The 26680-nt window shown below is 49.0% G+C and overlaps 8 protein-coding genes across 8 annotated transcripts; 5 read left to right on the forward strand and 3 right to left on the reverse strand.

Annotated features, from left to right (window-relative positions):
- Window positions 1-1250: 1250 nt before the first annotated feature.
- On the forward strand, window positions 1251-2355 carry KY384_008549 (uncharacterized protein; the record flags this gene model as incomplete). The annotated part of the gene is made up of 3 exons (XM_044817038.1): window positions 1251-1274; window positions 1637-1823; window positions 2126-2355. The coding sequence occupies 3 exons, from the start codon at window positions 1251-1253 to the stop codon at window positions 2353-2355; spliced, it is 441 nt and encodes a 146-aa protein (XP_044666403.1).
- A 1089-nt stretch (window positions 2356-3444) lies between these two features.
- KY384_008550 (uncharacterized protein) lies at window positions 3445-3931 on the forward strand (the record flags this gene model as incomplete). Its single annotated transcript, XM_044817039.1, has 3 exons — window positions 3445-3531; window positions 3658-3694; window positions 3753-3931. 3 exons carry the CDS (start codon window positions 3445-3447, stop codon window positions 3929-3931), a joined length of 303 nt encoding a protein of 100 aa, XP_044666404.1.
- Window positions 3932-3980: 49 nt separating this feature from the next.
- Window positions 3981-5007, forward strand: KY384_008551 (uncharacterized protein; the record flags this gene model as incomplete). The annotated part of the gene is made up of 5 exons (XM_044817040.1): window positions 3981-4271; window positions 4319-4386; window positions 4442-4500; window positions 4559-4609; window positions 4682-5007. The coding sequence occupies 5 exons, from the start codon at window positions 3981-3983 to the stop codon at window positions 5005-5007; spliced, it is 795 nt and encodes a 264-aa protein (XP_044666405.1).
- A 3783-nt stretch (window positions 5008-8790) lies between these two features.
- KY384_008552 (uncharacterized protein) lies at window positions 8791-10473 on the forward strand (the record flags this gene model as incomplete). The annotated part of the gene is made up of 1 exon (XM_044817041.1): window positions 8791-10473. The coding sequence occupies one exon, from the start codon at window positions 8791-8793 to the stop codon at window positions 10471-10473; it is 1683 nt and encodes a 560-aa protein (XP_044666406.1).
- A 3789-nt stretch (window positions 10474-14262) lies between these two features.
- On the forward strand, window positions 14263-15933 carry KY384_008553 (uncharacterized protein; the record flags this gene model as incomplete). The annotated part of the gene is made up of 1 exon (XM_044817042.1): window positions 14263-15933. The coding sequence occupies one exon, from the start codon at window positions 14263-14265 to the stop codon at window positions 15931-15933; it is 1671 nt and encodes a 556-aa protein (XP_044666407.1).
- Window positions 15934-16240: 307 nt separating this feature from the next.
- KY384_008554 (uncharacterized protein) lies at window positions 16241-17368 on the reverse strand (the record flags this gene model as incomplete). The annotated part of the gene is made up of 1 exon (XM_044817043.1): window positions 16241-17368. One exon carries the CDS (start codon window positions 17366-17368, stop codon window positions 16241-16243), a length of 1128 nt encoding a protein of 375 aa, XP_044666408.1.
- A 2454-nt stretch (window positions 17369-19822) lies between these two features.
- Window positions 19823-21910, reverse strand: KY384_008555 (uncharacterized protein; the record flags this gene model as incomplete). Its single annotated transcript, XM_044817044.1, has 1 exon — window positions 19823-21910. The coding sequence occupies one exon, from the start codon at window positions 21908-21910 to the stop codon at window positions 19823-19825; it is 2088 nt and encodes a 695-aa protein (XP_044666409.1).
- Window positions 21911-22717: 807 nt separating this feature from the next.
- Window positions 22718-26354, reverse strand: KY384_008556 (uncharacterized protein; the record flags this gene model as incomplete). The annotated part of the gene is made up of 5 exons (XM_044817045.1): window positions 22718-22962; window positions 23237-23959; window positions 24188-25675; window positions 25729-26010; window positions 26072-26354. The coding sequence occupies 5 exons, from the start codon at window positions 26352-26354 to the stop codon at window positions 22718-22720; spliced, it is 3021 nt and encodes a 1006-aa protein (XP_044666410.1).
- Between the last annotated feature and the right edge of the window lie 326 nt (window positions 26355-26680).

Below are 26680 nucleotides of genomic sequence, written 5' to 3' on the forward strand. Positions count from 1 at the left end.
GAGAGCAATCTTTGGTAGCAAGCCAAAGATATACCCTGATCAAGAGCGCCTGTGCAGGGGAGATAAGAAATTGACAATATTCATGTGATTCACGACGACTGCGACTGTTATGAGGCATAGTGTCTTGAGGTCTAAAAATACAAAACTCGAAGCACGGAGCTCTTAATTAACTTAGTGATGTCCGAACGTATGACTAGTAGTAACATAAGGCGAATGTTTGCTATTATTCTTCACTTCAGGTCCGGATAATAGTGCCCTGACTCTTGGACTGTACGAGTTGTCCATACTTCAGGCCACTATCTCGAGCTTACAAAGAAGTCACAAACACCATTTTTCAGTATCCTGCCCCAATCTCATTGATAGCAACATCATCAGGAGACTCGATCTTCGGAGGGCTTGCAGCGAAAACGGGACTGTCTTAATTGTGTCAGCAATTTCCAGACTCAGGTACAGAAAGACTCTTGGCCTACATGGAGCAGCGCTGCCAAACGCAATGAGCTGGACGATGAACATAGCCAGGAACTGTAGCTGCATATTTCCTCAAAAGGAGAGCTGCTGTAATTTTAAAGACTGTGGACGCCGAGGCCTGTTTTTAGGATCGAATTGCGTGTAGAGGGAGAAGACTGTTGACCACGACTCAGGAGGTGGAACAAGTACTCCTTTAAAGAGCATGACGCCTGAATAGATGATCCACACTTTGACCGCAGGTTTGCTTATCTTGTGAGACTGAGCGTTTACTTGACGTGGTGCCACATATGTGCATCATCATTGGCGGCCCCCAACTGGCTTTCGCGTATCATAAGGTCTTCAATCAGTTAAAGATTTATGGAACACTCCAGCCTCAGCCCCCATGGACATCTTGACTAAAACTGCAACATGTCCGAATACGGTCGCAATACCTCACCTTTCATTGGTTGGTATCAATCTGCTTGGAGCAGGAACTCCCCGCGAACTGGCTGCTAAAACAGTTCTCTCCAATTTCAGGCAATTGTGATGGTGCGGTACATTACATTCTGTACTGGACTCGAAGGATTGGCTTTGCTCCCCCTCGGCAGTATTTTCGGCGATGAACTACGGCCGTTTTACTTCTCTCAGCTGCTTAGTCTTTAGCTTACACGCCTGTGGTCTCTCTACATATGGTGGTAGTTTGACTATCTTTTGGCATTTGCTGCCTTCGCCAGCCTCAATCAGCCGGCAATCTGCGAAAGTCTTGATGATTGGAACAATTTACTTGCTCCCCTCTATCGCCAATGCAACTAGAGTATTTGCTGACAGTAAGCAGGTAGCCTCGACCACATCCTAATTACTATTTTTCTACAGCTTTTGACGTTTTTCATACTTGATACCCCTTTGAGGCCTCCACGCCTTCCTGGTAATTACAGTCGAAAAAATGAGAAAGAACATGTCATCCTTCAAGAAACAATATCTGCCTCTAAATCAAACCCTATCCATGAACGATCAAGAAGAGGCCATTCACCAAGCTCAAAGAACGGCGTGGAACACTGAATTTTCTAGATCACTCGTAAAGAATAGCATCATTCTCATACTAATCTTTGCAAATGCTGTTCTCATATTTGTTTCTCTGCAGAACGGAGAGAATTACAGCAATATCCACCATCACGGTATGAATATCTAGAATTACAACAATTTCATCGCCGTTGACGTTCAATCAGCTCAGGTCGATCCCTTGCCAACTATATGGAAACGTTTCGATTGGTGGACTGAATTTAGCGAGAAGAACGTCACTCGGGTTGACGAGCTCTGGAGCGCGATATTGCCCTCGCATGGCTTCGTGGCTATGGACACCTCGTGGGCTAGGCGCCGTAAATGGCCTCAATCGATGAGGCTTCCAAACGACCAGAGTAAGAGTGTCTACCTACTCGAAGCCTATCACCAACTTCATTGCCTAGTAAGTCACACTTCATGAAGACTAGGAAGCTATGGTTAAAGAGGACCGCAGAGAATCATTAGACAGACCTTCTGGGAAATATACAAGGGTGAGAACGTGACCTATCCAGTCACTCACGCCGGTCATTGTTTCGACACATTACGACAAGTAGGTCTGGACCCCATAGACAAAGCCCATTCCTTGCTGATTGATTTGAGACCATCCAATGCAATGCAGACAATACACCTCTCTATGTCTTCGGAGATGATACTGCTGGTGACGGGCAATACCATCAATGTCGGGATTGGAATGCACTTCGGGATTTTGCAACGGAGAACACAGCCTGCTATCGTGATAGCGTTACCCCAATCATTCTTGGAGATCATTTCGGCTATTGCGACGATGGAAATGACGGTGTGATAGATGCCAGAAGGGCGAATGTCACGGTCGAGGAGGTGCACTTGTAGCCTCGTCAGACTTAGGCTTCTCTCTAACAACCTTGCCCTAGACTTTAATTACTGTACATGGACCAGACTACAAAAACCGCAAGGATTAGTGCAATCATCGGCTCTACCTCTGTCAAGCTATTTGTGAAGTACACGTTCTATTCCCTGCTGGTTAAATGCGTTATTTTCATTACTTATCAGTGGCCAATGAAGTAGGAAACAGTGGAAGACGAGAGTTCTAGAATTAGGCGACGAGCCTGCTGTTACGGAGAGTCCCTCTAGAGCATTTCCTGCGAGAGAATCCTCCATGGTATTTCTCGTAGCTGGATCGAAGTCTTCGATAGGGAGCTCAACCTCGGATACCGGATTGGTGGGCCACCCTGCTGCCAATCGGCCAAGATGCACCCAAAGGCCTCGTCACCTACAGGCGTTCGGCGCCCTCAGACCGTCGGCCCCTCTTTTCCACGCCGCGATTTCAGAGCTGCAATGCTGGTGTGATCATTCCTTGCATCGAAACATCAGCCCTGCGCTTTCCTGCAGCTTACTATTTCGCCGTTGCAGGAATCAGCAACCTAAGCGTACCAAGCAATGCTCTCCTCGCTACACCCTCGGAGCACGGCTGACGTGCATGACAAACTGCGGGTAGCACATAAGGCTTCGGATCGCGAACGTTGCGAAAGTACTAGAACCCTTGGTCTATGGCACACCTCTGTTCGCCGCCCCGGACCCCACCAGATTCCTTCTCCCTCCTTGAGCAGCTGCCCGACATTTCCGGCCTTACTCCGGTGGAAGACACGTATGATTACAATATCACACGAAAGTGGCACTTAGCAGGTTTATTAGCGATGCTGCGAAGTATTGTCTTCATCAGGGATTGTGAACGGCCGTAAAGTGGGCCAATCCAAAGAAAGCTTTCACTTTCACCTCTACCTTTCCTTGTGAATGATCGCCAAGTCTGCATTCCTGCACGGCTGCGTGAAGCTGAATTTTCATCCGCTTCAAGATCAGTCCAATATTCTCGTTCAGTGTTAAAGTAACGAGTTGTGTCCAAGGTGACTATCATCCTCACATATTCCCATAGCGCATTCACTTTCCAAGTAATCTGCAGTCATGTCATACATCAATGGCGGCAGTGTCGTTGCGGTTGGCGTCCTATTCCCGGTGGTTGGCACCGTTGCCGTCGCTGCACGGTTTTATGTCAGACGCAGCAAGAAAATTGCAGTGGGTTTGGACGATTGGCTATGCCTCCCTGCACTTGTACGTGATGATCTTACAATTACACATCTATACGAAATATGCAAAGGAAACTGATGCGTGCTATAGGCACTGGTGACTGGCTGTGCGGTATCTTTGATCGTTGGTGAGTCGACCCAGATAATTCAAATCTCTTCCACAAGTACTGAGCTGGATTTCTACAGGAGCTGCGGGTCACACCATTGGATACCATTCAAAGCCAGATCAGAACGCTGGAAACGACGAGAGAATCGTTTTCATGGAAAAGGTCCGGCCCCTATCTATGATTGTCTTGCATGTAGCCCTTAATGATCAACACTATGTTCTCATGGTGCTCTTCAAACATGAGATGAGCTACTCGTAGGATTGGAGCACAGATTGACTGATAGTAGTGCGAATACGCTTTCAATATCATGTCACCACTCGCCCTTGGATTCATCAAATTGTCGATCCTCTTCTTTTACAGACGAGTCTTCCGAGGCAGGATCTTTGATTTACTGAATTGGACATTGATAACACTGGTCGTACTCTGGACACTGGGATTCTTCCTGGTCCAGGTCTTCGACTGCGGCACTCGCTTTTACGTCAATTGGGGTCGCCTTTCGGACTTACAGAAGTGTCTAAGCTCCTTCAAGCAACTTCTTGCTTGCAGTATCTCCGATGTCATCATCGATATATTCATACTGATTCTTCCAATGCCCTTGGTAAGTATGGCTGAATCGGTCGGTGTGCATGACTAACAAAGGACTAGATCTGGATGCTGCACATGCCACCTCAGAAAAAAATTGCCGTCACTGGTATCTTCTTATTGGGGACACTGTAAGGCTTCACCTTATGGAAAAATGATCATTCCGAAGACTAAGCGTTGCTACAGAGCTGTTGTTTTTGGTATATTACGAATGATAGTCTTCGCTCAGATCCTAGGAGCTGGACGTTCGTGCTCACGCTGAGCCCACTTTTCGGAAGTAAATAATGCTGATCAGATCTGCAGACACACAAGTAGTACTGCGTATTTTGGGAGTGACAACACTTGACGATATGGGTACGATACTCTTCATTACCTTCGCATCATGTGTAAAATATCTATGAAGGTAGATCACTAACAGCCAAGCAGCGGTGGTAAGCCTCATACTATTCTGGCCAATGCTAGAGATGGGCGTCGCCATCGTCGCCATCTGCCTTCCGACCCTTCGCCCGCTCCTCCACAGCGTCTCTTTGGAAAGCATGGTTCGCAGCGTACGCAGCAAACTCTCCATTGATTCGCTACGCAATCATTCGAGACCAAGCTCTACAAAAGGAGACGCGCCGAAGGCTTCGCAAGATTCAGGCAGAGCTCTTGCTGCGAAGACGTTCGTTACTTCTAGTAAAGCTTCGGACGACGATGACTTCTTGGACACGCATGTCACAACCGATGTGGAGACTGGAAGTGCTCGGGCTTAGGTGTACGCAAACACGATTGATGCTCGTGATGATTTGGTGCAAAAGAGGTTTCAGGTGGGTCAAGAAAGGATTGAAGTCCCACTCATGGGGCGTCAGAAAGCCACAATGTATACAGAAGCTCGACAAGAAAGGGCAGTCACCTCGATCGGCGTAGACGACGCTTCTATGCTATATTGAAGAAAGGTAGTCACTAGTCCTTCATTTCTTGCTTCTTCAAAATGCAAGATTTGCCTCATTCTCCACTTTCTCTGTACGCGCTTTGTCTTGAAAGAGGATGATTTTCGGTTGGATGTATGGTAACAGCTAAACAACGCGCGCTTACTGCGTCGTACACAATGCTGCTGGATCTCATCAAGTGGCCAACGTTTCTCACCTTGCAAAAGATCCAGACTGCCCAGAGCCTCTATCCTGCGGATGGGTGGTGCATGAAGTTCTCCACGGCTAATTTGAACGATAGATTGCTTCGAAACTGTCGAAACTTCACACGTCAGCCCGAGTCTCATTTTGAGACTGCATCATGTCCTCATGAAACAAGACGTTAGGCTGACTCGCGGATTTCGTGAAAACCGAAACACATCTGCCAAGCTTCTGGCCGCTCTCTGGTGAGGATTCCGCCTTTGATTCCGACATATATCTCCTAGCTTTCCTCTCAATTTAATTGAGAATTATCTAAGTAAATGGTCGATATCATACGAGATATCACTATGAATCAGAATGGGGTTTGAAGTAATTGAAGGGAAATTGCCTCGAATTATATCAAAATCTGCTGATCATCACCAAAATTAGACCAAACTATATCGCTTTTTCTGAAACCCATGAGGCTGACTTTTGATCTCAGCGAGAAAAGATCGAAGATTTGCGACTCGCCAGATATCAAAAGGACGATTGACGATATCCCAGATGCGAGAAAGCCTGCAGTTTGAAGCACACTTACGTATTGAGAAGTCTGGAGATGGCTCATCAAAGAAGCGTCCCATCTACATCTTGTCTCGAATGCATTGAAGCAATAGCGTGGGCCCGATGTGCCCCAGTCTCTACGAGGCGACGGGTTACCTACATTTGCAAGGCCCAAATGCCAACAAAGGCAAACTTCACAGACATTCTGGCGAGTACAAGAAGCAAAAGAAGCCATGTAGAACTCACCAATTTTCCAAACGTCTTTTACTCTGGAACCCAAGTTCAAATCTCCTTAATACGTGTTGCAATCTACAGTAATTTCCACAAAGCGATCTGAGAAATAGACTCTTCAAGATGATGAACGTTCGCCTTGCTACTATCCTTTGTGCGATCTCGTCTCCAGTGTTAGTCCTCGGCTGGGGCCAGCAAAGATCTACCGATCCAACAGGAATCACATGCGACAAAAGCACCTCCGGTACACCGCCGCCTCCAGGGAGCGTAGAGGTGGCCGACCCGAGTAACCTGAACGACTGCAACCAGATCCTCAGTAGCGCGATGACAGACCCGGCAATGCAATCCTACCGCGACCGCATCTACGGCAGTGGGAACCTACCCGAGCCAGACGTTTTCGGCAGCCCCAAATGCCACTTCACGTTCACCACCCTGGGCGCCCCAACACCTGATGATACCTTCACATTTGCTCAGTGGACGACTCTGGTGCAGAATGTGTTGACTACTTGTGGGGCTCGGGGTGGAAATGGATCCTTGTGAGGACAGGGCGAGTTCGCTCTTCGGACTTTTGCCGAGTTGACTCCTGCCCTGGATGGGGGTGATTCATCTCCGTCAGCTTCCAAGCCACCGCCGCAATCGACAAATTAGCCTTAGCGACCGAAATCCAGGATGGTCAATTGGTCATTCCAGTATAAGGGTTCTGGAGGAAAGTACGTAATGTTCAGTCATTAGAGCCTGTCGTCAAATCGGATTTTGCCTTTAGTACAATAAAAGACGGTCGGACGAGAGTTTAAAACTGACGTTTTCGTAGATATCCATCTCTCGGTAACGTCTCTTGGTGCTTAGCTATGATATCCAATTGTTCTGTTGTATCGTACACTCTTTTTTCGTGAAAACCGAGAGGCCAGTCCTTCATTTAATGTCCCCTTGGTCATATCCAGAAGCACGGCCAAGACCCTATCGAAGGTTCAGGCCGCAGACTAGCTTCTAGCGCTCACCGCGAAGGATGCAACCCCCGAATTCCCCTTACCTCCATTCTTCACAAACAATGCTTTGTCCCAATGCAAGGGCCTTCTGCAGTGCTCTTTTTGTGGGCCAATGCCAAGCAAAGCCCATGTATACAGTCATGGGTATGTGAGCGTCTGTACATTGCGCGAATTTACTGACACTGTGCTCAAGGGTTCTTGTATTTGCGATACTGCTTGCGAATTTGAGTATTGAAAGTTCCCCTGTCTTTGGTAAGAAAGTTCCAATCTTTAATGTGTGACAATTGAACTTAGATATATAGGACGTTTGACGCAGTCTTGGGTTGTTCTGCTTTTTTGTTGTGGTTTTACGTTGATCATCTTACAAGCATGGCTGCCTGCTCTGTTAGATGCTACTATTTTAGAGCGCGACATAGGAGCTTCATCGAGCGCAAATGAACTCGCAAGTTCTCTCAAAAATGCTTTCAGTCGGCGTTCTGCCATACGAAGGCTCCCTTGGTCAATCCCTCCATCAACCAGAAATTCTATTGTGATCCCTACTGCGTTGGCTATCTGCTTGCGCTTTGAGATTTCCCGACATGTCTCTCATGATCAACAATGCTCTCTTCCAATATTGCAGGTTTGTTACTCGACATAAAAAGTTGATCCAAGCTCATCGATGAAAGGGGCTTTTTCCATTGATTATTGGACTCTACGGCTCTCGCACCTATTCAAATGGGTTCCCTGGTGATAGGGATAACGGTGACTCAATTGGTACTCTGGACGAATGGGGAGTACCGAATCTTGACAGCGATGCATCCACTGTCTCTCGACGGTATTCAGCCCCTTGTTTCTTGCTGTCCATCGCATTATGGCTCAGGGACTGGTCACTACAGGCTCCTCGTTCACTACTGATTTGTCCCTTGGCGTCTTACAACTTCGCGATTTTACTGCTATCAGACCTGTCTGGAGTAGCTCTTGATGTCTTCATACTTATCAGATTTGATTTATATATGCGGCGATTTGGACTGAAAAAATCCCAGGACAATGAAAGTCCTGCCACAATCCCTGGTTATACACTGATAGTAAGTTAATCAGAAATCAGGGAAATGACCTTGCAAGACTAATATCACAGCTTTCATCCATTATCATAGGGATCTTTGGTGGCTTCAATGTCGCCATTCACATACAATACTGGCAATGGTTTTTTGACATCGATTTACGATATCTGACAAGTTTGACGTGGCATACCTGCTTATTTACTGTTTTCGTCGTCGCAACACTTCAAGTAGTAGGCCTTTCCTGCTAGAAATTCTAGCATTGCGGGACTGACTTCATGCAGCTATCGTCATTTGGCGCCGTACATACCACAATCTGCCTTACATATATATACACCTATATTTATTCGCTACATATCGGACATTCACGGCCAGAGATCTTGCCTCATACGTCCTATCTCGGAGTCATCTTCTTTATTGGTTGCTTACACGCAGCTTTTGGTTTGTACCTATGGTTAGCTTCCGCGTCCGATGTTTTTGGTGCTTGGAAACCTTCCTACAGGCTTGGGAAAAGGCTTCCCTTCAATTCATATTCTTGCCTTATTTTTTTAAGCCTCATACTTGGATGGTGCCTAAGACCGAGCTTTCATTACCTCCAAAAACACACTGTGGATAGCCTGATCCAAAACGCCATGTCTCAATCAAGGGCTTGGCTTACCCAGGCATCTCAAGGATCAAATATAGAGCGAGCTGTTGATGTCTACAAAGAGCGTTATGGTCGTGTGCCTCCACCATCTTTTGATGTGTGGTACGAGTACGCAAAGAATAGATCCACAATAGTCATCGATGACTACGATTCGATGTACGATGACCTCTTTCCGTTTTGGGGTTTATCACCCGCGGAAATCAGACACCGAACTCAGCAGGCTATTAGCGATCCTTGGAATGATATCACAGGTATCGTCATCCGCGATGGCAATGTGAGCGTAGGACCAAATTTTAAACCAACCCATCGGTGGATGGTGGAAGGCTTCGAGGCAATGATGCAACAATTTGTTCACTACATCCCAGACATGGACTTGGCGCTGAATCTCAACGATGAGCCCCGCGTTGCTGTACCTCACGAGGACATGCGACGATTCCTGAACTTTGCAGAACGGTTGGAGTCGTTGTCTGGTGAATACAAGAGTGACTGGAGTGCTGAGCGAGCGAAAACCTGGGTAGGCAATGACCAACTCCAGCCTACTCGCCCTTTCGGTAGCTGGCCTCGTATGAACTCCTTTGATCGCTCGACAAGTGGATGCTCGCCGTCATCGGCGGCTAGGAAGATTCATACCTGGGATGCGAGCGCTGCATGTCTCGCATGTGCAGGCTATCACTCGGAAGGTAGCTTCCTCAGCAGCTGGGCTTTGGCTGCTTCACCTTGCCATCAGCCCGACTTACGAAACCTTCATGGGTTCTACCTTAGCCCAGCAGCATTCAAAACATCCCACGAGCTACTCCCCATATTTTCACAAAGCAAAGTCGACGGCTTCTCGGACATATTGTATCCTTCACCCTGGAACTATATTGATAAAGTCAGCTATTCCCCGGACAGCTCCACCTACCAAGATCCTCCGTTTTCCGAGAAATCTAACTCACTCTTCTGGCGTGGTGCTACATCTGAAGGTGTTTCCCGCCATGGCACCTGGAAAGGCATGGCTCGCCAACGTCTCGTTCATCTTGTGAACAATTTGACTACTTCTCACCACTCTCCAGCCCTCCCGATGCTCCTCCCTCATCCTCGCATCGAAGGCAAATACTCCTACCAACTTCCCCGTGACCCGATTGCCCAATTGGACACCACCTTCAACGTCTCGTTCGTCAGCATCGAACGCGCATGGGACTCGGACGGTGCCGCTCAAGAGGCCGAGTTCGGTCTCGCGTCACCAACTGACTTCCAGGAGCACTGGCAACACCGCTACCTCTTCGATACAGATGGTGCAGGCTTCTCTGGGCGCTTCCTTCCTTTCTTGCAATCACACTCCCTACCCTTCCGTAGCGGCATGTTTCGGACATGGTGTGACTCACGCTTGACGGCTTGGGCACATTTCGTACCCATTGATATAAGGTTCCACGGATTGTTCAGCACGCTGGCGTACTTTACGGGCACGAAGGGAGAGAAGACGGCAAAGACATTGAAGGGGAGAGTGGGTATGGAGAGTAGATTAAAGCAGGGGGAGCGGATTGCGGAGGAAGGGAGAGAGTGGGCTGGGAAGGTGTTGAGGAAAGAGGATATGGAGGTTTATTTGTTTAGGCTGTTGCTCGAGTGGGGAAGGTTGACGGATGATGCGAGGGAAAGCATTGGATTTGTTTTGGAAGGCGAGAAGGGATAACGAAGTTGGACATTATGGGCGTTTTTATGTTGGATATGTTTTGATCTATATACATTCTGCATCGTTCCCCATTCATTCTTGGTATATAAATGGAGATCATCGAGTCCTTTCATTTATCCCGTCCATCATTGTGCGGCACCTCAAATCTTTCAAAGCTCGATGCTCAAGACCGAAGATTCGTAGCCTCTTCTTCCAATTTACGGATTTTCGTACCACCATGACCAACCGTCTTTGCCTTTCCATTACTGACCTAACAGCCTCTTCCCGTCTGCTCCCCATTCCCAAAGTAAGTCGTCTCCGTCAATGTACTCGGCCCCCTATCCCCACACACATCAACCAATGCGCCCCTAAGATTCTCCAATCAAAACCCTCAAAGCGCAGTATCACCCCCGGCATCAGCTCCCTTCAACATCTTCCTGATAACCCCAACCAACGTCCCATTCTCCAGCGCCGCCGCCACTCGCTCCTTATCCCCCAACTGCCTGTTGACCTGCTCAGCCGTACTATGCGTACCCTCCTTAATCCTCACATCGACCCGAAACCGCGGGGGTAAAGCTTGTTCCAGTCGAACCCGCACACCCAGCCCTATCACCGTCGCGAGCGAACAGTGTGTTATCGTCGGTGTGATGTACACCGTGCAGATTGTGAGAGGGGAGGTGGAGGAGAGTGGGGAAAGGTGGATGTCGGGGAGGTTGACGACCGAGAGGGAGCCGAGCGTCAAAGGGTGCTCCGGGTCGGCGATCGGGGCGACTAGGTCGTAGATTTCTTGGGCGTCGATGGGTTCGTAGGAGGACTCTGAAGGCGAGGAAGAGGAGGATGAGGGAGATGGGGGGAGGGGGCGAAGGGGTCCGGTTCGTATGCTGAGGGAGGAACTGTGGAGGCGAAGAGGCCGAGGGGCGCGGAGGAGGAGGGGGAGGGATTGGTATGGCGGGAGCGGGTGGGGAGGTCGGAGACGTTGCGGATTGTGGGGTTGGCGTTGAGGGTTTCGGACATTCTTGTTGTGTGGTGGATGTTACACTGATGGTTTATTGATGATTATGGGTTTTTTCGGAAGGATTGTCAACGTCCTGTGACGTCATCCCTCAGGGCGGGCTCTGCGATTGCCTTGAATCATGGCTTTTCTCGCCCAGGCAGTGCAGGTGCAAGAAATGTTCCGAGCACGCACTGTCTCGTCTAACAAGCTTGTGGGTGAGAACAAGCCCTGCATTTAGTCATAGGCAGGCCAGCATGGGAAATGACTATTTGGTCACAATGGCCAGTAGCCTTGAAGCTGTGAAGGCTGAGAGTGCAGCACAAAGATCCCCGCATTATGTTTCTCACAGTGGGCTGATCTCTATCGGAGAAAAAGATGGATAGATGTCCTTTCTAAATCGGTACGAGTATCGTCCTCTTACTAGACCCAACGAGATCAGGCTCTTGCGCCTTTATCCACCGGACACTTCTCCAAAAGCAATAGAGAATAATGTCACCGTTTGCTGCGAGCTGTTGCACGTCACTTTGGGTGCAAATACTCAGTATGCGGCCATCTCGTACGCTTGGTGTTAATCGGAAAGGCATAACACTATCCGCATAAATGACGGCGACTACCTGACGTTTACTACCTCGCTCTTTGAATGTCTCCACAAACTTACTTCCAAGAAAAAGTCAGACTATTATTGGATTGATCAGATCTGTATTGACCAGTGTAATATTGACGAGCGAAACCAGCAGGTTCAAATGATGGGAGAGATCTTTGGAACCGCCAGAATGACCCTTGTGTGGCTCGGTGCAGCTCATAAGAGCTCTGCGACTGCGTTCCGATTCATAAGAAAACTGGCCAAGGATGGGTTCTCCGTGATAGAAGCATACGATAGGGATGGGCGACGATAGATCTTTGGTCGTAGCATTTTTGGATAGCCAAAATCTGGACTCTAATGGACAAAGTCATGTTTGGAGGGCCATAAAAAAACTTTCCAGGAGTCCGTGGTTCACCCGTCTTTGGACATTCCGAGAGATTGTAATGTCTCAAGACCTAGAATTCTTGTGCGGCAGTTTCTCTTGCAATGAGGATGATCTGCTCCGGGCGTTCTACATCACACAATCGGCACATTTTGGCCGAACTTGGGGCATGGAAAACTTGTATCTCATACGAGAACAAAGAAAGAGCTTTCTATCGCCGCACCTACACGATTCACTCGTTCTGACTTCGCAAGGGAATTATTATTGCGAGCACACACATGACCGTATATACGCCCTCTTAGCACTTCAAGATCAGCAACGCAGGCCTCGAATTACCGTTAACATGGAAAATCAACCCAGAGTCTCTGTAACGAGCTTTCTAGGACCACCATCTGCAGCACTCAGACCCTCCGACCCCTCCATCGACAACGGTCCAGTATGCTAAAAGGGCTGCCCTCCTGGATCCCCGATTGGACATACTACAAGCAAGACTTTCTCATAGATGACAGCGACGTCTCTTGCTCATGTTCGGGAGATTTCAACCACATGTTTGAAGATTCATTGCCTCACGTCCTGATTACCAGAGGTAGGATCCTTGCCCACGTCTCAAAGATAGCCGCCCACAGATTTGCAAGGGAACACTAAAAACGCAATCCCTATTCATTCCTTGGAGGCGAAAGGCTCCTTCCACTGATTGCCACTGAGCTGAATAAGTGGTTTGGTTTCGCACAACTCACAAGAGAATGCAAGAAGCAAGTTGAATGATTTATCGCAATGACGGTCACTTGACGACAATTCCATCGAGTCGGCAGCTCTAATCCCACCCCAGGAAATACTGGAGATAGCTGTGACCTATCTAAAGTCATTGAAGCATATGGGCCAGTATCCATATGGTCATTTGTCAATTGCGTTGGACGAAGACTAGCAATCCTTGATAAGTATCCTTTAGGGCTCGTTCCGGATTTTGCAAAGCCTGGAGATCTGATTTGTTGCTTGCACGGTTCATCAACGCCAATTGCCTTGCGTAAAGTAGGACAGAACTTCAAATGCATCGGGAAATGCTACGTACATGGTGTTATGTATGGCAAAGCCGGCACTAGTCGTGAGAGTAACAAATTCGTGCTGATATGAGTTGTGCGTGGAGATTGGGTTTTTTTAGCATCTGCTGGAGTCTGCTGCTGAGCAACGTCGCTACGCACGCTTCCCTTAGCGGACATAACCGGGGTCTACTATGCAATGCAATGCGCTCTTGCGATTGGCGGACCCTTCAGCACCATGACGATCAGTCATTAACTTCCACGACTGGTTTGCACAGGGTGGCAGTCGCTGTTATAAGAGCTAAAAGCCTCTGTCAAGCCATAAGGCTTGGCCGCAGAAACAGCCATACCGTTCTGAGAACAAGTCGCAGCTGAATAGGGGCTAGCCAACGACCCTGTGATTCTAGACCCTCAATCTCCTCATCTACAAGTAAACCCCTCGTTGCTTCACTTTCTTCTTCAGTGGTCACTGTTTACGAAATATCGTGATAAATATTTCCAGAAGCCATTCTTACTAAAGACATTTCGCATATCTCTCCATCGTATCTAGGCATGGAAACGAGTTGGACCACATTTGGTTTCGAAGAGGATGAATCATCCGACAGCGACGATGATTCCGGTCAACATAGACGCATAATTATTTGCTGCGATGGAACATGGAACGATCGTGAGACAAACCAGCCTCTCACAAACGTTACCAGAATCCAAAGTTGTCTGGCCGTCCGAGACACAAGGGGTATGGAGCGCTACGAGCAATTGTCGTACTACATCGATGGCATCGGCGCAGGGACCACTCTAGGCGGTGCTATCCACGATGGATCGACCGGCAGAGGTCAAAAGTATCTGGCATGTCCATATCCTACAGCCTACTGAGATGTATATAGGTATTGAGCGCAAGATTCGCGAGGCGTACCGGCATTTGTGCCTAACGTATACGAATAAGCAGGACGAAATTATCTTGATAGGCTTTTCCAGAGGGGCATTCACAGTACGCTGTTTGGCTTCACTTGTCAATGATGTAGGGCTTATTGATGGACAATGGGTAAATAAGGAGCTCCCTGCAATCTTCGAACTCTGGAAGAAACAGAAGCAATTTGACCAAAAGGATGCTCAAGGTGACCACGATGACACTCCTTTAAAAGCCCATATTCGAGAGCTTGAGAAGAAATATGACAAATCCAGGCGGGAGCGGGTCAGAATGAAGCAGCGACGCAAGTTTCTTCGCGGCGGGATCTCCATCAAAGTCTGTGCCGTCTGGGACACTGTTAAGTCGTTGGGATTCCCCTGGCCGAAACGAGTGCCGCACAAGGCGTCAAAGCAATACGAGTCTGTGGACTATAAACTTACGGCAAACATCAAGAATGCTTTTCAGGCTCTCAGTCTCGACGAACGACGTTGGCACTTTTCACCCGTCATTTGGTCTAAATCGGATAATGACCAGACTCTCAAGCAGTGCTGGTTTCTCGGAAGCCACAGTGATATTGGTGGTGGATATCGTAATCCTGGCTTCGCAAACATATCTCTGTGCTGGATGATCTCGCAACTCAAGGAGTTCGTTCGCTTTAATGAAAAGGCGATCTGGCATTCGACTGATGACGGGAAAATACTTGGAATCAACGTAGCCAAAGAAAACAGAGATCTATTCTCTCCAGACCGTGGCAGGGCTAAGGGGACGACCAATAGAGTCTGGCCATTTCCAAGAGCAAGATCAGGCCCCTCCAACGGAAAGGATCGTTCTAGAAGTCGAGAATCCTCCCGCCCCTTCTTGCAATCACTGCCGTGGCGAAAGAACACTAAAGTCCAACAGTCCGCGGAGGATCAACCAACGGCAGGCCTAAACCCTCCATCTATTTCTGTATCAGATGCTGCGTCTGAACAACATGCTACCGAGGAGATAGAAATCGAAGATATCCTTTCGATACCATTATATCCGGACGATGACATTCCTGATGAGACATCCCTAAACCCCGAAGCAGAAGTAAATAACAACACACAAAGCCCAGGCAGAGGGTCTCTGACTATATCTGACGCAGATAGGTCAGAGAGAGACTCGTTGGCGATAAAGTATCTTCATCGCCACACCGGCCAGGGGTTTTGGGTCTTTGGTGGCTCAAAGACTCGCGAGATAGGAACTCAGCGTGCGACGTTAGAGACTGAGGAGGGAGGCCTTGGTAGTGAAGAAAGCATCCATATGTCTGTCCGTGTCTTGACCGAGCTATATCCATTGAGAGGACATGAGAAATGCAAAGCACTAGAGAACTTCGAAACGCGAAACGAAAACAACCGAGTTATTTGGCGACGTAAGGGGACAAATTCGATCAGAGGGGATATTCCTGAAGACCTTGCTACTAAATATGAACAAAGCATGTTACATCGATGGTTAGATCAGGACTTTGATGCTTGTGAATCACTGGGTGGGCGAAAGGCCGCAGATGCAATTGCAGGGATTGCCGAAGCAGAAGAGGAGGCGCAAGGTTCCCCTTGAGCTTGAATCTCACTATCTGCCTTCATTGACATTGCCAAACTGTACTGTAGGCGGAACGAACAAAGTGAGAATATTTGATGAGTACTGTGTGTCAGTCGACGGAATATCTCCCGGCTTCAAAACTTGAAAATCTATCTTCTCTCTTTCTAACGAAGCTGGAACTTTGGTTCACGCCTGGAGAAGAGTGTCATCCAATATACACTTTTAGCGTTTACTTGATGCAGCGCCTTATTACACCTAATTGTGTACTAGTCCGCCAAAATGTCCCGCATTTCGACGTTCATAGAGGCAACTGAGGGGATACCGATCAGACTGCACTCCTGTCGATGCTTGCCCACGATATCGGCCAGCGCAAGTACGGTTGCCAATGAAGATCTACTACCTGTACCACAGCTCTCACGAGATTTGCGCCTAGACCCTTGGCGAACCAAACATCATTAATACAATGTAATGCAGCCCCATAGTGTGCCAAAATTGCCAGCGCCAAATGATCCTGTTGTTTCACCAACGAGAGGAAATGCGCACCCACCAGGACCGGCCAGGCCAACGGCATGCTCATTCCAGGCCGATTGCCTAGCGCGTGGGCCGACGCGAAGACCAGCCGTAATTCAGCAATGGCCGAGAGATAGCTGGGCTGGTTCTCCAAATCTAGTCCGCCACAAACCTCTTGGAGAGCGTCAAGAGAAGCACTGGCCCCCTTGCCGAGCTCGGATAGCTCGATGTCTTGTGCCTCGATTGCGTCCGGGCGCTTTATGAAGGGAGCTAGATCTCCTCTTAGGAGCGATTGATGGCCTTCGATGACTACGGCTTTTGAGCCCATCAAAAGGTCGAAGATCTCGCTCATGCTTCCGATGAACGCTGTCCCGGACAGAGCTGGTTCCGGGTGCCGAAGGAAGGCGAACCTTATGGCTGCAATGATTGACGAGAATGCGAAAAGAGCACTACTGTTCTCCTCGGTGATGTTTGAGAGATGGGGATGGTATTCCTCGAGAGCTTTGGCTTGATGAAACGTTGCCCGATCTAGATATGCTGCCTGAGGATTCTGATCGTGAAGGTGCAATGCGGCGAGAGTGAGTAGCCCCCGCATGAGAAATGGGTGGTTGAGAGCATGTCGCGGAATGCTGTGCTGCCAAATGTAGTAGCGCTCTATCTGGTCGGTCATGGTGTAGTACGTCGTGGTTGAGTAATGATGCATGAGCTCCAAATCTTGAATGTGAAGCTCATCGCCAACAGCGCTGGTACCGGGTATTGGATCGTTGATGGCGTCAAGCTGTGAGCCAATCGCCTCGGACGCCTGAGTCTCGGTGAATGAGCAGTGGTAGCCAAGGCGCTCGCAATGTCGGCAGATCGGCTTCTCCTGACCGCATTTGACCTTTCTCTCTTTGCATTTCTGGCAGCCATGGCGACTTTTCCGGTGAAACTGACGTGACGGCATTGTACAGCAGTATGTTTCAGGTGATGGTTAAACCTGATCAAGGCGACTCTCCTTCCAATCGCTGTTGACAATGGTGTACGATTTGATGAGATCAATGCATTGGGACACCTGCTTGCCTCAAATCCTTTATATACACTCAACTTCGGGCTTTGCTCAGATGAGCCTACACTCAGCCTGTGGATCAGCATCTTGTCTACCATGGTCTATACTGAGGCTTTCCATTCTAGAATATCAACGTGAGGCTTTTCACCAAAGATTGCGAACGACGTGTACGAGCTGTACGAACTGTACGATATATACGACGAGCTGAACTCCAAACAAGCTTTAAAGCCCGTGGCGCAGCAGGAGTTTTGATTGGCTGAAAGTCTCGGATCAGGGCTGAAACGAGCAGGGATACTTAGTGTACGACCGGTAGCCGTACCGAGCCGTTTGACTTGTGCCATCCACCCTACAAACATATGACGGGTGTCACTGCCATCGGACCTCCCTCGTACAGGACCTCGTCGAGTCTGCAGGCTATTGCAGGTAAGCTAAACCTTGGAAGACCACAGCAACGTAGGGTATATATTCCATCTCGTTTCCTCTTGCTACTATCGCCATTGCTCTCGACCTTGCAAAGAACAATATTTCAGAATCATCTCTCGGCGTCTACTCAACTTGTTCTGATATACATCTTATTTCCCCTTTCCTCTTCCCCTCTACCACCTGCCGTCTACCACATCCCCATCCCCAACCCCATCACCATGGCTCCCTCCTCAGATTTCACATACTACCACTACACCCCCTCCCTCGCCGCCGCAATCGCCCTCTCCATCCTCTTCCTCCTCTCCACAATCCTGCACACCTACCAAATCCTCCGCACGCGGACCTGGTACCTGATCCCCCTCCTCCTCGGCGGCTTCTGCGAAACCATTGGCTACCTAGCCCGCGCAAAGTCCGCCGGCGAAAACCCAGATTACACCTTAGGGCCCTACATCATCCAGTCAATCTTGCTCTTGATCGCGCCCGTTTTGTTCTCTGCGAGTATATATATGGTCTTGGGCTATATCGTCCTGGTAACGGATGGAGAGAAGTTCTCGCCCATACGAGAGAAGTTTCTCACGAAGTTTTTTGTGTTGGGGGATTTTTTTGCTTTCATGGTGCAGTCGACTGGTATGTCTTTCTCCCCCCTCCCCTTTCCCCCTATCCTATTTGAATCATTTGCGGGAAACATACATAGAGATCCGTTATCCTTCCCCTCCCGCACTCCTCCTTGACCAGCCGTAGCTGACAACGTCTAGGCGCATCTCTCCTCACCAAAAAAGACGCCGACTCCAAAACCACAGGCAACTACATCATCATCGGCGGGCTAGTAATCCAGCTCATTTCTTTCGGCTGCTTCATCCTCGTCTCCATCATCTTCCACCACCGTCTTTCTGCCTCGCCTACCCCACGTCTTACAACACCCGCCGCCCATACCCACATTCCATAGAAGAAACATCTCACAGCCCTCTACCTCACCAGCATCCTCATAATGGTCCGCTCCGTCTTCCGCACCGTCGAGTACGTGCAGAGCGCCACCACGCAGACACCGGGACATGAGGACCGCACGCCTTATCTGCTCAAGAGTGAGGTGTGGATTTATGTGTTTGATGCCGCGCTCATGTGGTGCGTCATGCTGGTGTTTAATGTCGTGCATCCGAGTGAGGTGGGCGCGTTGTTGAAGGGGGAAGGGGGATGAGGTGGGGCGTTAGGAGTCGGAAGATGGTGAAGGTCGGTGTGGAGGGGGACCAGGAGAATGGTGTCGGTGCAGTTGGCATGGTTGGGATAGGGATGGCGCCGTATCCGCTTGCGGATGGGGAGGAGACCGTTATGCCGAAGGCGCCCGGGAGTGCGTATGTTGCTTGAGGTGCGTGTGGTTTGTAATCTGTTGTGAATTTTGAGTGAGGCGGAGGGGAGGAAGTAGGATGTGTGTGAGATGGAATGGGGATCTGACTGCTGCTGAATTTACTTTTTTCGTAATGAGCAACAAACTCGATGTTAGATGTGCGATAGAAGACGCTCAGACTCTCAGAAGAAATATCTGCTGAGAGCCTAATGATTCAAGTTCATCTATCAATCTGTCTTTCAATTTCGTGACATCGGGGTGCAGAGTTAGGGCCTTCCAATCCTGAATAATATGCAATGCTGTGAGGCAGAGCTCGAATTCTCAAGTCCTGTGTTGTAATTGCTTCGACCGTGATTTGAGTCGGTGAAAAGACGACCCACGCTGACACGACGACTGTAAGGCCCAGATGTGCTGAAGTATGTTCTACGCCTGACAAGTGTTTCTCACTTGATAATGGTATAGTCATTACAGCTTCTGTTGGAACAATCGTGGGGCAGCTCTGAAGGCATCTGTATCATAAATCACGATCCCCTTGTCAGGACGACGGTGACTTTGTGAGCCTGTTGGCAGAATAGCATACCTAACCTCTATGCCAGCCACCATACATAGTCAGCCACTGGGTCTTTCCAGGCCTTCGGGCATGGGAAAGCGCGTGGCGCGTGGGCAAATGTCCATATCCTATTCCAATCTGGTGTGAATGACAAAGTGAGATTCATAGACAGATTCTCAACAAGGTTCGGAATAGGAGCATTAGCATCAAGTGTACTGTATTTGGAAAGTGTGGCATTAACGAGCGTCAGATCCGCTATTTCTTCAGGAATAGGGCAATTTGAAGAGTTGCTATCAGCATCTGCCTGCCAGGAGTAGGTGGTATTCAGGATAGTACTCAATAGCATGAGCCTGGTAAAAGACCTGCTGGCCACCGTAGCTTGAAAAATGTCAGCGTCCGCAAAGGTGGCGTTCAGGTGAGTTGAAGTTCCATTGAAAACATAGGAGTCAGGCGTATAAGTTGCATTGAGGTATTCGTGCGCATTGGGTGGAATGCTGAAGAGCGCCCACAATTGCTGGAAACTATCCATTAAGCCGAAACTCCACTTATACGGTGGTGATGGCCCAAGCCAGATTGTAGTTGTCATGCTGAAGCTAGCTAATATCAAGCAGAGACAGAGGAAGCGATTTGCCCGCCAGAATTTGACCCACAATCCTCTTGAAGGGACGAATAGTATGGCCAAGGCCAGAATGTGCGGTGAAAGGAACGAAAGAGATAGAAGAGTGCGTGGCCACGGTCCCGAATCTCTGTCGAATATCTCGTTCAAGTAGGCAATTGGCGGATGAGTCATCAAGCCCATACTACTAGTTACAGCTGATATACCATATAAGTAGATCCATTCTCGAAGACTTTCCGAAAGTCGCAAGACTAATGCGGTCGCTGCTTTGCCGTCTGCTAAGGACCCTGAGTGAGCGGTATAGCGCTCTATACGCTCTCTAGAAATGATGTGCTGAAACACAAGCCAATCCACTCGCCTGTCAGGCCGCAAGAGATAGACCCATCCCGTCCTTGGATCTGCTCTATCTGCCTGCAAAGGGAAGCGGGGCCTGAAAATAAGCTGAAAGATGGTCATCATGGATACGCACAACCCTAACAAAGCCAACTGCAAGATCCTGTGGTCGTATAGCGCATCACCTCCTCTGGTTACCCTTCTATGGAACAGCCATACTGAAGTAATGCATTGCGAGAGTAAGGCGAGTGGCCATAGAAGTCTTCTTGACGATTCCCAGGTGATCTTTAAAGGTTCTCTGCAACGAGCTTTGATGATTGCTGAATCTGCATTCGTGTCTGATTCCAAGGCCTCAAGTACTTCACTGACCTCTTTGAAAAGAACAATCAGAAATCTGCTGTCCTTTTCGTCTGGCTGTGAGTGCAGGGGAAGGTTTCTGAGGATGGCGCTGAGTGCAAAATTGTCCAGCTCCAGATAGAGCTCGAAAGATTTTGTGGCTACTATAAAGTTCAGACAAAACTTTCGTAAGGCTTTTATGGAATCGCTAGTAGAATCATTATTTGTAGATACTTGCGGGGGATTCTTGGTTGGATTCGCACGGCCTTCCTCGGCAAGGGCTGTCATCTCGTAGGTATCTGGATCGGTAATACATGGTAATGAGGGTGCTGATCTGGGAGCGTCTGGCACCAAAACCCTGGTACTGTCGTTGTCAACCGCTTGATAGTTTCCGAGATCACGAAAGACCCTTTTAATCCTCTTTTGCATGGCTTCAACCGTGATACCCAAGGCTTCCGAAGGGAAGGTCTTTCGATAGGAATCCACAAAATCCTTGGTCATCTTGTCCAAGGTCTTACGGGCGTCTTCTCTCACTATTGCTTTCACTTCTGCGTCCGAAGGCAGCTGCCCAAGTAATATCTCCATCGAGGAGTACATAGCATCCCAATCACACCGAGTAATTATCGCTTGTAAGAGAAGCACAAGAAGAGGCACGGCGACCAAGGATATACCAGCTAGTGGACAGGCGATGACAAGGGCGTACATGTGCAAGTTGTATCTCTCACGGCGGAGATGCCTTAAGTGACTGTATGCCCCAATGACAATGAAGTGGACGACAAAGAACTTGACGTACAACTCTCGCGGCAGGCGACGCTGGTCAAATGGACAGAGCTCTGCCATCGTTGTTGTCTTCTTGGACGACTGGTTGGAAGTTGCCTTCTCAGAAACTACAGAATTTTCCAACTGCCTGCCCTCTGAAAATGTTGGGCAAAGGTCCAATCTGAGCTCAACTCACCTAATCCGAGGTCGTTTTCCAGTGAAAGCATGGGTTGAAAAGAGGAAAATCTCGCTACCATATGATGCGGAGCTGTCCGTGTAGGATTTATGGGATATCTGGACTGTCGCATTGTGCAGGATATAAGTCAGTGGTATCAGGCTGACTAGCGCTCTTTGCGGTGTGTGTGAGTGACGTCGCTGTGCAGCACCCCCTTCTAGCGCTCTCCTGCACCGCCTCTCTTTGACGCCCTCTATGGTTTGAATATATGCAGGCACCATGTTGGGCAGCTAAAAGACTAGTAAGCCAGAGAATAATGAACGCGCTCCCTGGCCTTGAGGTGATTTCATAAGGCAAGAGAGAAATGTGATTGTTTTTCTGTGGGCGGTGAGTACACTGCTACGGACCGTTCCAAGAGGGAGATCACTTGGAACTTAGTTCTGAGCTCCTTCAGGGTAAAGTATTAGAAGCCTGCTCTGTATGTTTATACTCAAAATCTTTGAAGTGCCAAAAGCTTGAGATCTGTCAATGTCGCTGTCACTGTCACTGTCAATGTCACCTCAGGATCTAAATTTGAGGTTTCGTTGAACTTGACTGGATCTTACCAAGGCATTGCAGCTCATCTAGTGCGCCACGTCAAGTGGTATCAAGACACGCCAAAATCAAGATCAAATCAAGCGTCTATCGGACTATTCCAATCGTTCCAACATCATTCAAACTCCTTGATACTTATACCCCTTCAAATCCTCACACCTCCGATAATTATTCTCAATAAACGCGGTATCAAACCTCGCTCCCTTCACACCTTTCAAATCGAGTCCATCCGGAAAGATATCAATACCCGACATCTTCGCTGGCACCAGTTCTACATCGCCCTTCACCCCCTTCGGACTAAACCGTCCCTGCGTAATACTCGTGTTAAAGAACCTAATCATATTATCGCACGCGAACGGCAGGCCTGATTTCCCATAGCTGAAGATCGGCTGATTGAGCACGTTCGCATAGCTATCATTCCATCAGCCAAAAACCCCCACGCAACGAACAAACGTAATCAGCGATCTCATGGGAGGTATCACAAATCCACTCACAAATCCAAAGAGTACTCCCCCACTTCCCCCTCCGTTCCCCTCTCATCCCTCACCTCCGACTCAAAAACCACCAAGCCCGCTCCTCCCGTCACCCCCTGCCGTCTCACCTTCACACCCAACCTCCCACCATCCGTACTCGCGTACGCATCCCCCTCGGCTCAAAATCCCCCAGCACAACTCGTTCCCCATAAGACTCCGCCCCAACCTTCGCAACAGCTTGCCCCGCCACGCCCGCCGTGCCTCCACCCGCTCCCACAATGGTGCTCGGCACGAACGAGAAAGCCGTCTCCCCATCCCCCAACAGATCCACAAACGGAAACCGGAAAAGGACTTGCGAGAAATCCGGAACGGTGACGCCGGCGGAGCGGATATCGTGGTCGAGTTGGATGTTGAGAAGCATGGGGTAGCTCGTGTTGGAGGGGAAGTGGGGGAGGTAGTGCGCGATTTGCTGCTTGAGTATCCTGTATTGCGGGGGGATTATGGAGGTGGCAAGGGAGTAGGGGAGGGGGATGAGGAGGAAAGTGCCATTAATTGTGCCCGTGGCGGCGGAGGGGAAGGTAGAGGCGATAGGGTTGGGTTGGGATTCTGAGGGGTTGAGGGGTGTGGTTTGGAGGATTTGGAGGATTGAGGGGGGCAGGGAGGCGAAGATTGTCATTGGGTCGATTAGGGAGGGGAGGGATGCGAGTCGGTTGAATTCGGCTGTAATTGACGGGGGAAAAGGGGGTATGTGATTGCGAGCGTGAAGGTGAGGAGGGCTAAGAGGTGAATGATGGTGGTGGGGAGCGCCATGCTGATGATTGGTGTTGAGGATGAGGTGTGTAGGAGGAAACAAATCAAACATCTTGTTCTTTGAATGCTTGAGTGCCGCTAGAAGCTGGTAGAGCTAGAACTAAGGGATTGACGGAAGCTGACCATCCGAGGTCGAGCCTGGCCCGGAATAGGAAATTGTGGGGGCGGCTGGCGGCGGGTTCATGCATTAGCGCCAAGCGATAGTTCCTGTTTCGTTCGAGGCGAGAGATCGTCCCCGATCTTGTAGGATATGCATTGTTCTTGCTGACTAAGAGAATTGAACGGTCGCTAGCTCTCAGTGCTTACCCGAGTCTTCCTTCAAACTCACGATCCTGTTAAGAACGATTTCGTTGTCCGTGCTGTCTTTGTCAACACAAAAGTAGCCCATCCGCATACCCTGGAATCGGACTGTTTCAGGACCTATCATGGTTGGAATAGGGTCATCAGCCGGATTTTTAGAGGAAGTCTCAACGGGCTCATCTGTGTTGGCGGCAACTTCTTTCTCACCTGCTTCAGCCGGCCAAGGTGCCCGCCTCTGTATTTCTGTAAACCCGGTTTCTATCAGCGCCCCAGGATAGCTGACCTCAGATCCGGGATTAATGTCTGTTGTGAAATCGTCGAGGGAAGCTGGGTTGTCGGATTTGAAGAGTGGGTTGATGATCCGGACACTGGCCTTGATGGGACTCTTATGTTTCCGCGAGTCGCCTACCCAGTGAACCCAAGCCGTGGGCTTCTTTGGTGCACTGCCGTCTTCTGGCTTCTCGTATGTGGCATGAACTGCTGTGACCTGCCCTGTAGTTGGATCTTTGTCCACAGTCGTCGCCGTAATTGGGAACGGCGCTTTCATGAGACCGACTGTCTTCCCAGGCGCTAAGCGGCGGAAGTCCTGCGAATCTACCTCCCTGAAGTCACTTCGGTCTATGTACACTACCTTTGCGAATGGCACTGTGTGGCTGCCCACGGCAGGTTCTTTCGCAAACGGCAGCTCAACCATTTCCTCAAAGTCATCGGGTACGTTGTCTAGAATGACTTTGACCGGATCAAGAACAAGCATAAGTCTCGGCACTGTTGTTTCTAGATACTTGCGGACTGAATTCTCCAGTCGACTGGTCTGGATGTTTGCCGTAGCCTTCGTGACGCCCAGTTCGTTGACAAAGGAGAGGATTGCGCCGGGTGGGAATCCTCGCCGCCTGAGAGCTGGTAAAGTGTAGAGCCGTGGATCATCGTAGCCTCTGACAATCCCTTTCGTAATCAATTTCTTGATCTTGCGTTTCGATAGTACCGTACCAGTAACATTGAGTCGGCCATATTCACGCTGCATGGGCTTAAAATCTACCAGCTGGTTGTTGAGCCATTCGTAAGAGACGCGAGATAGCTCGAATTCGACAGTACACAGGGAGTGTGTTATGCCCTCAAAGCTGTCGCAGAGACTATGACAAAAGTCGTATGAGGGGTAGACCTTCCATTTATCTCCAGTCCGATAATGGGCTTTTGCATAAACTGGGTCATGGCTGTCTTGCCCGTCTTCCTGATCAGTGCCTTCCGCAGGCTCCTCTTTTGCTGCATCCGACCGTTTTGGTATCCTGTATGCTACCAAGTCCCACATTTGCGGATTTCCGTCCTCAAGATCTTGCTTCATCCTCAACGCAGCTTGGTTAGGCTTGTATTTCCCGTCTCTCATCGCTTCGAAGTCGGCTAAGCTATCGTCTACGGTTCGGTCACGATGTGGGCAGGCATATCGCGGTTTCTTTTTCCTAGGGTCAGTCCCTCCTCTTTGGTCATTGATCTCATCCTCTAGAGGCCAAGTCAGCCTCAATCATCCTTGTGTAGATGCCAATTTAGCCTACTTGTACAGAAGCAAACGTAAGCCTTCTCCTTCTTTATGAGATCCTGAGCCAAGTCGTATAATCTCTCGAAATTGTCGCTTGAATATGTCACAGCCTTTGGCTTGAATCCCAGCCATCGTACAGTATCAACAATCGATTCCTCAAACATCTTCTCCTCCTCTTCAGGGTTCGTGTCGTCAAGGCGTAGATAGCATTCTCCGCCATGATATTTGGCAAACCCAAAGTTGACCGCTATTGCCTTGCTGTGCCCTATGTGTAGGAAGCCGTTTGGTTCAGGTGGAACTGGCGGAGAGAGATGCTGTCAGCGACTAGACCTTTGCTGTAGAATGACGCAACAGCGTACACCGTGTGACAACCTTCTTTTCTGGCCTTTCGTTATAAACATCAGCGAGGAAACCTTGTTTGAACATGGCATCGGGATCTGTAGAGGCTGGCTTTGATGCATTGTCGGCTTTGGCCTTAGGCTTGGGCTTCGGTTTTGATTCTGAAGGGTCTTTCTTGGGCTTGGGTGTCTTCTCTTTCTTAGGTTTCGATCGCTTTTGATGTTCTGCAAGAGATGTGGTGGGGGGTTGTGTTGCAGATGCCGTAACCTCGCTGTTCGGTGCAGGTGTGGAATCTGGCTCCATTGTGTTGAATCGCAAGGTATGATTGATATGCTCTAAGTTGGTGGAGGTTCACGAAGTCTGCTTGGTATCATGGCAGGGGGTGAGTCAAATTAAATTGGAGACAATGTGTCACTCCTTTGACGTTGTTAAAGCTCGGACCACTTCATTGATGCACATCGATGATTTTGCATGCGTCAAGCATGAATGACAGCTGAGGTTTTACGCGAGGTTTGACACGTCTAATTTGGCATGCAAAGAAATCTCGCACGACATATTCCATGTGAATATTCAGGTTTTAATGATAAAGGTTCAAGTATATGTCTCTATATTATGTTGGCTGATGCTCG

The sequence above is a fragment of the Bacidia gigantensis genome (assembly GCF_019456465.1).
Source record: "Bacidia gigantensis strain McMullin 20006 chromosome Unknown contig_295, whole genome shotgun sequence".
Taxonomy (NCBI): Eukaryota; Fungi; Ascomycota; class Lecanoromycetes; order Lecanorales; family Ramalinaceae; genus Bacidia; species Bacidia gigantensis.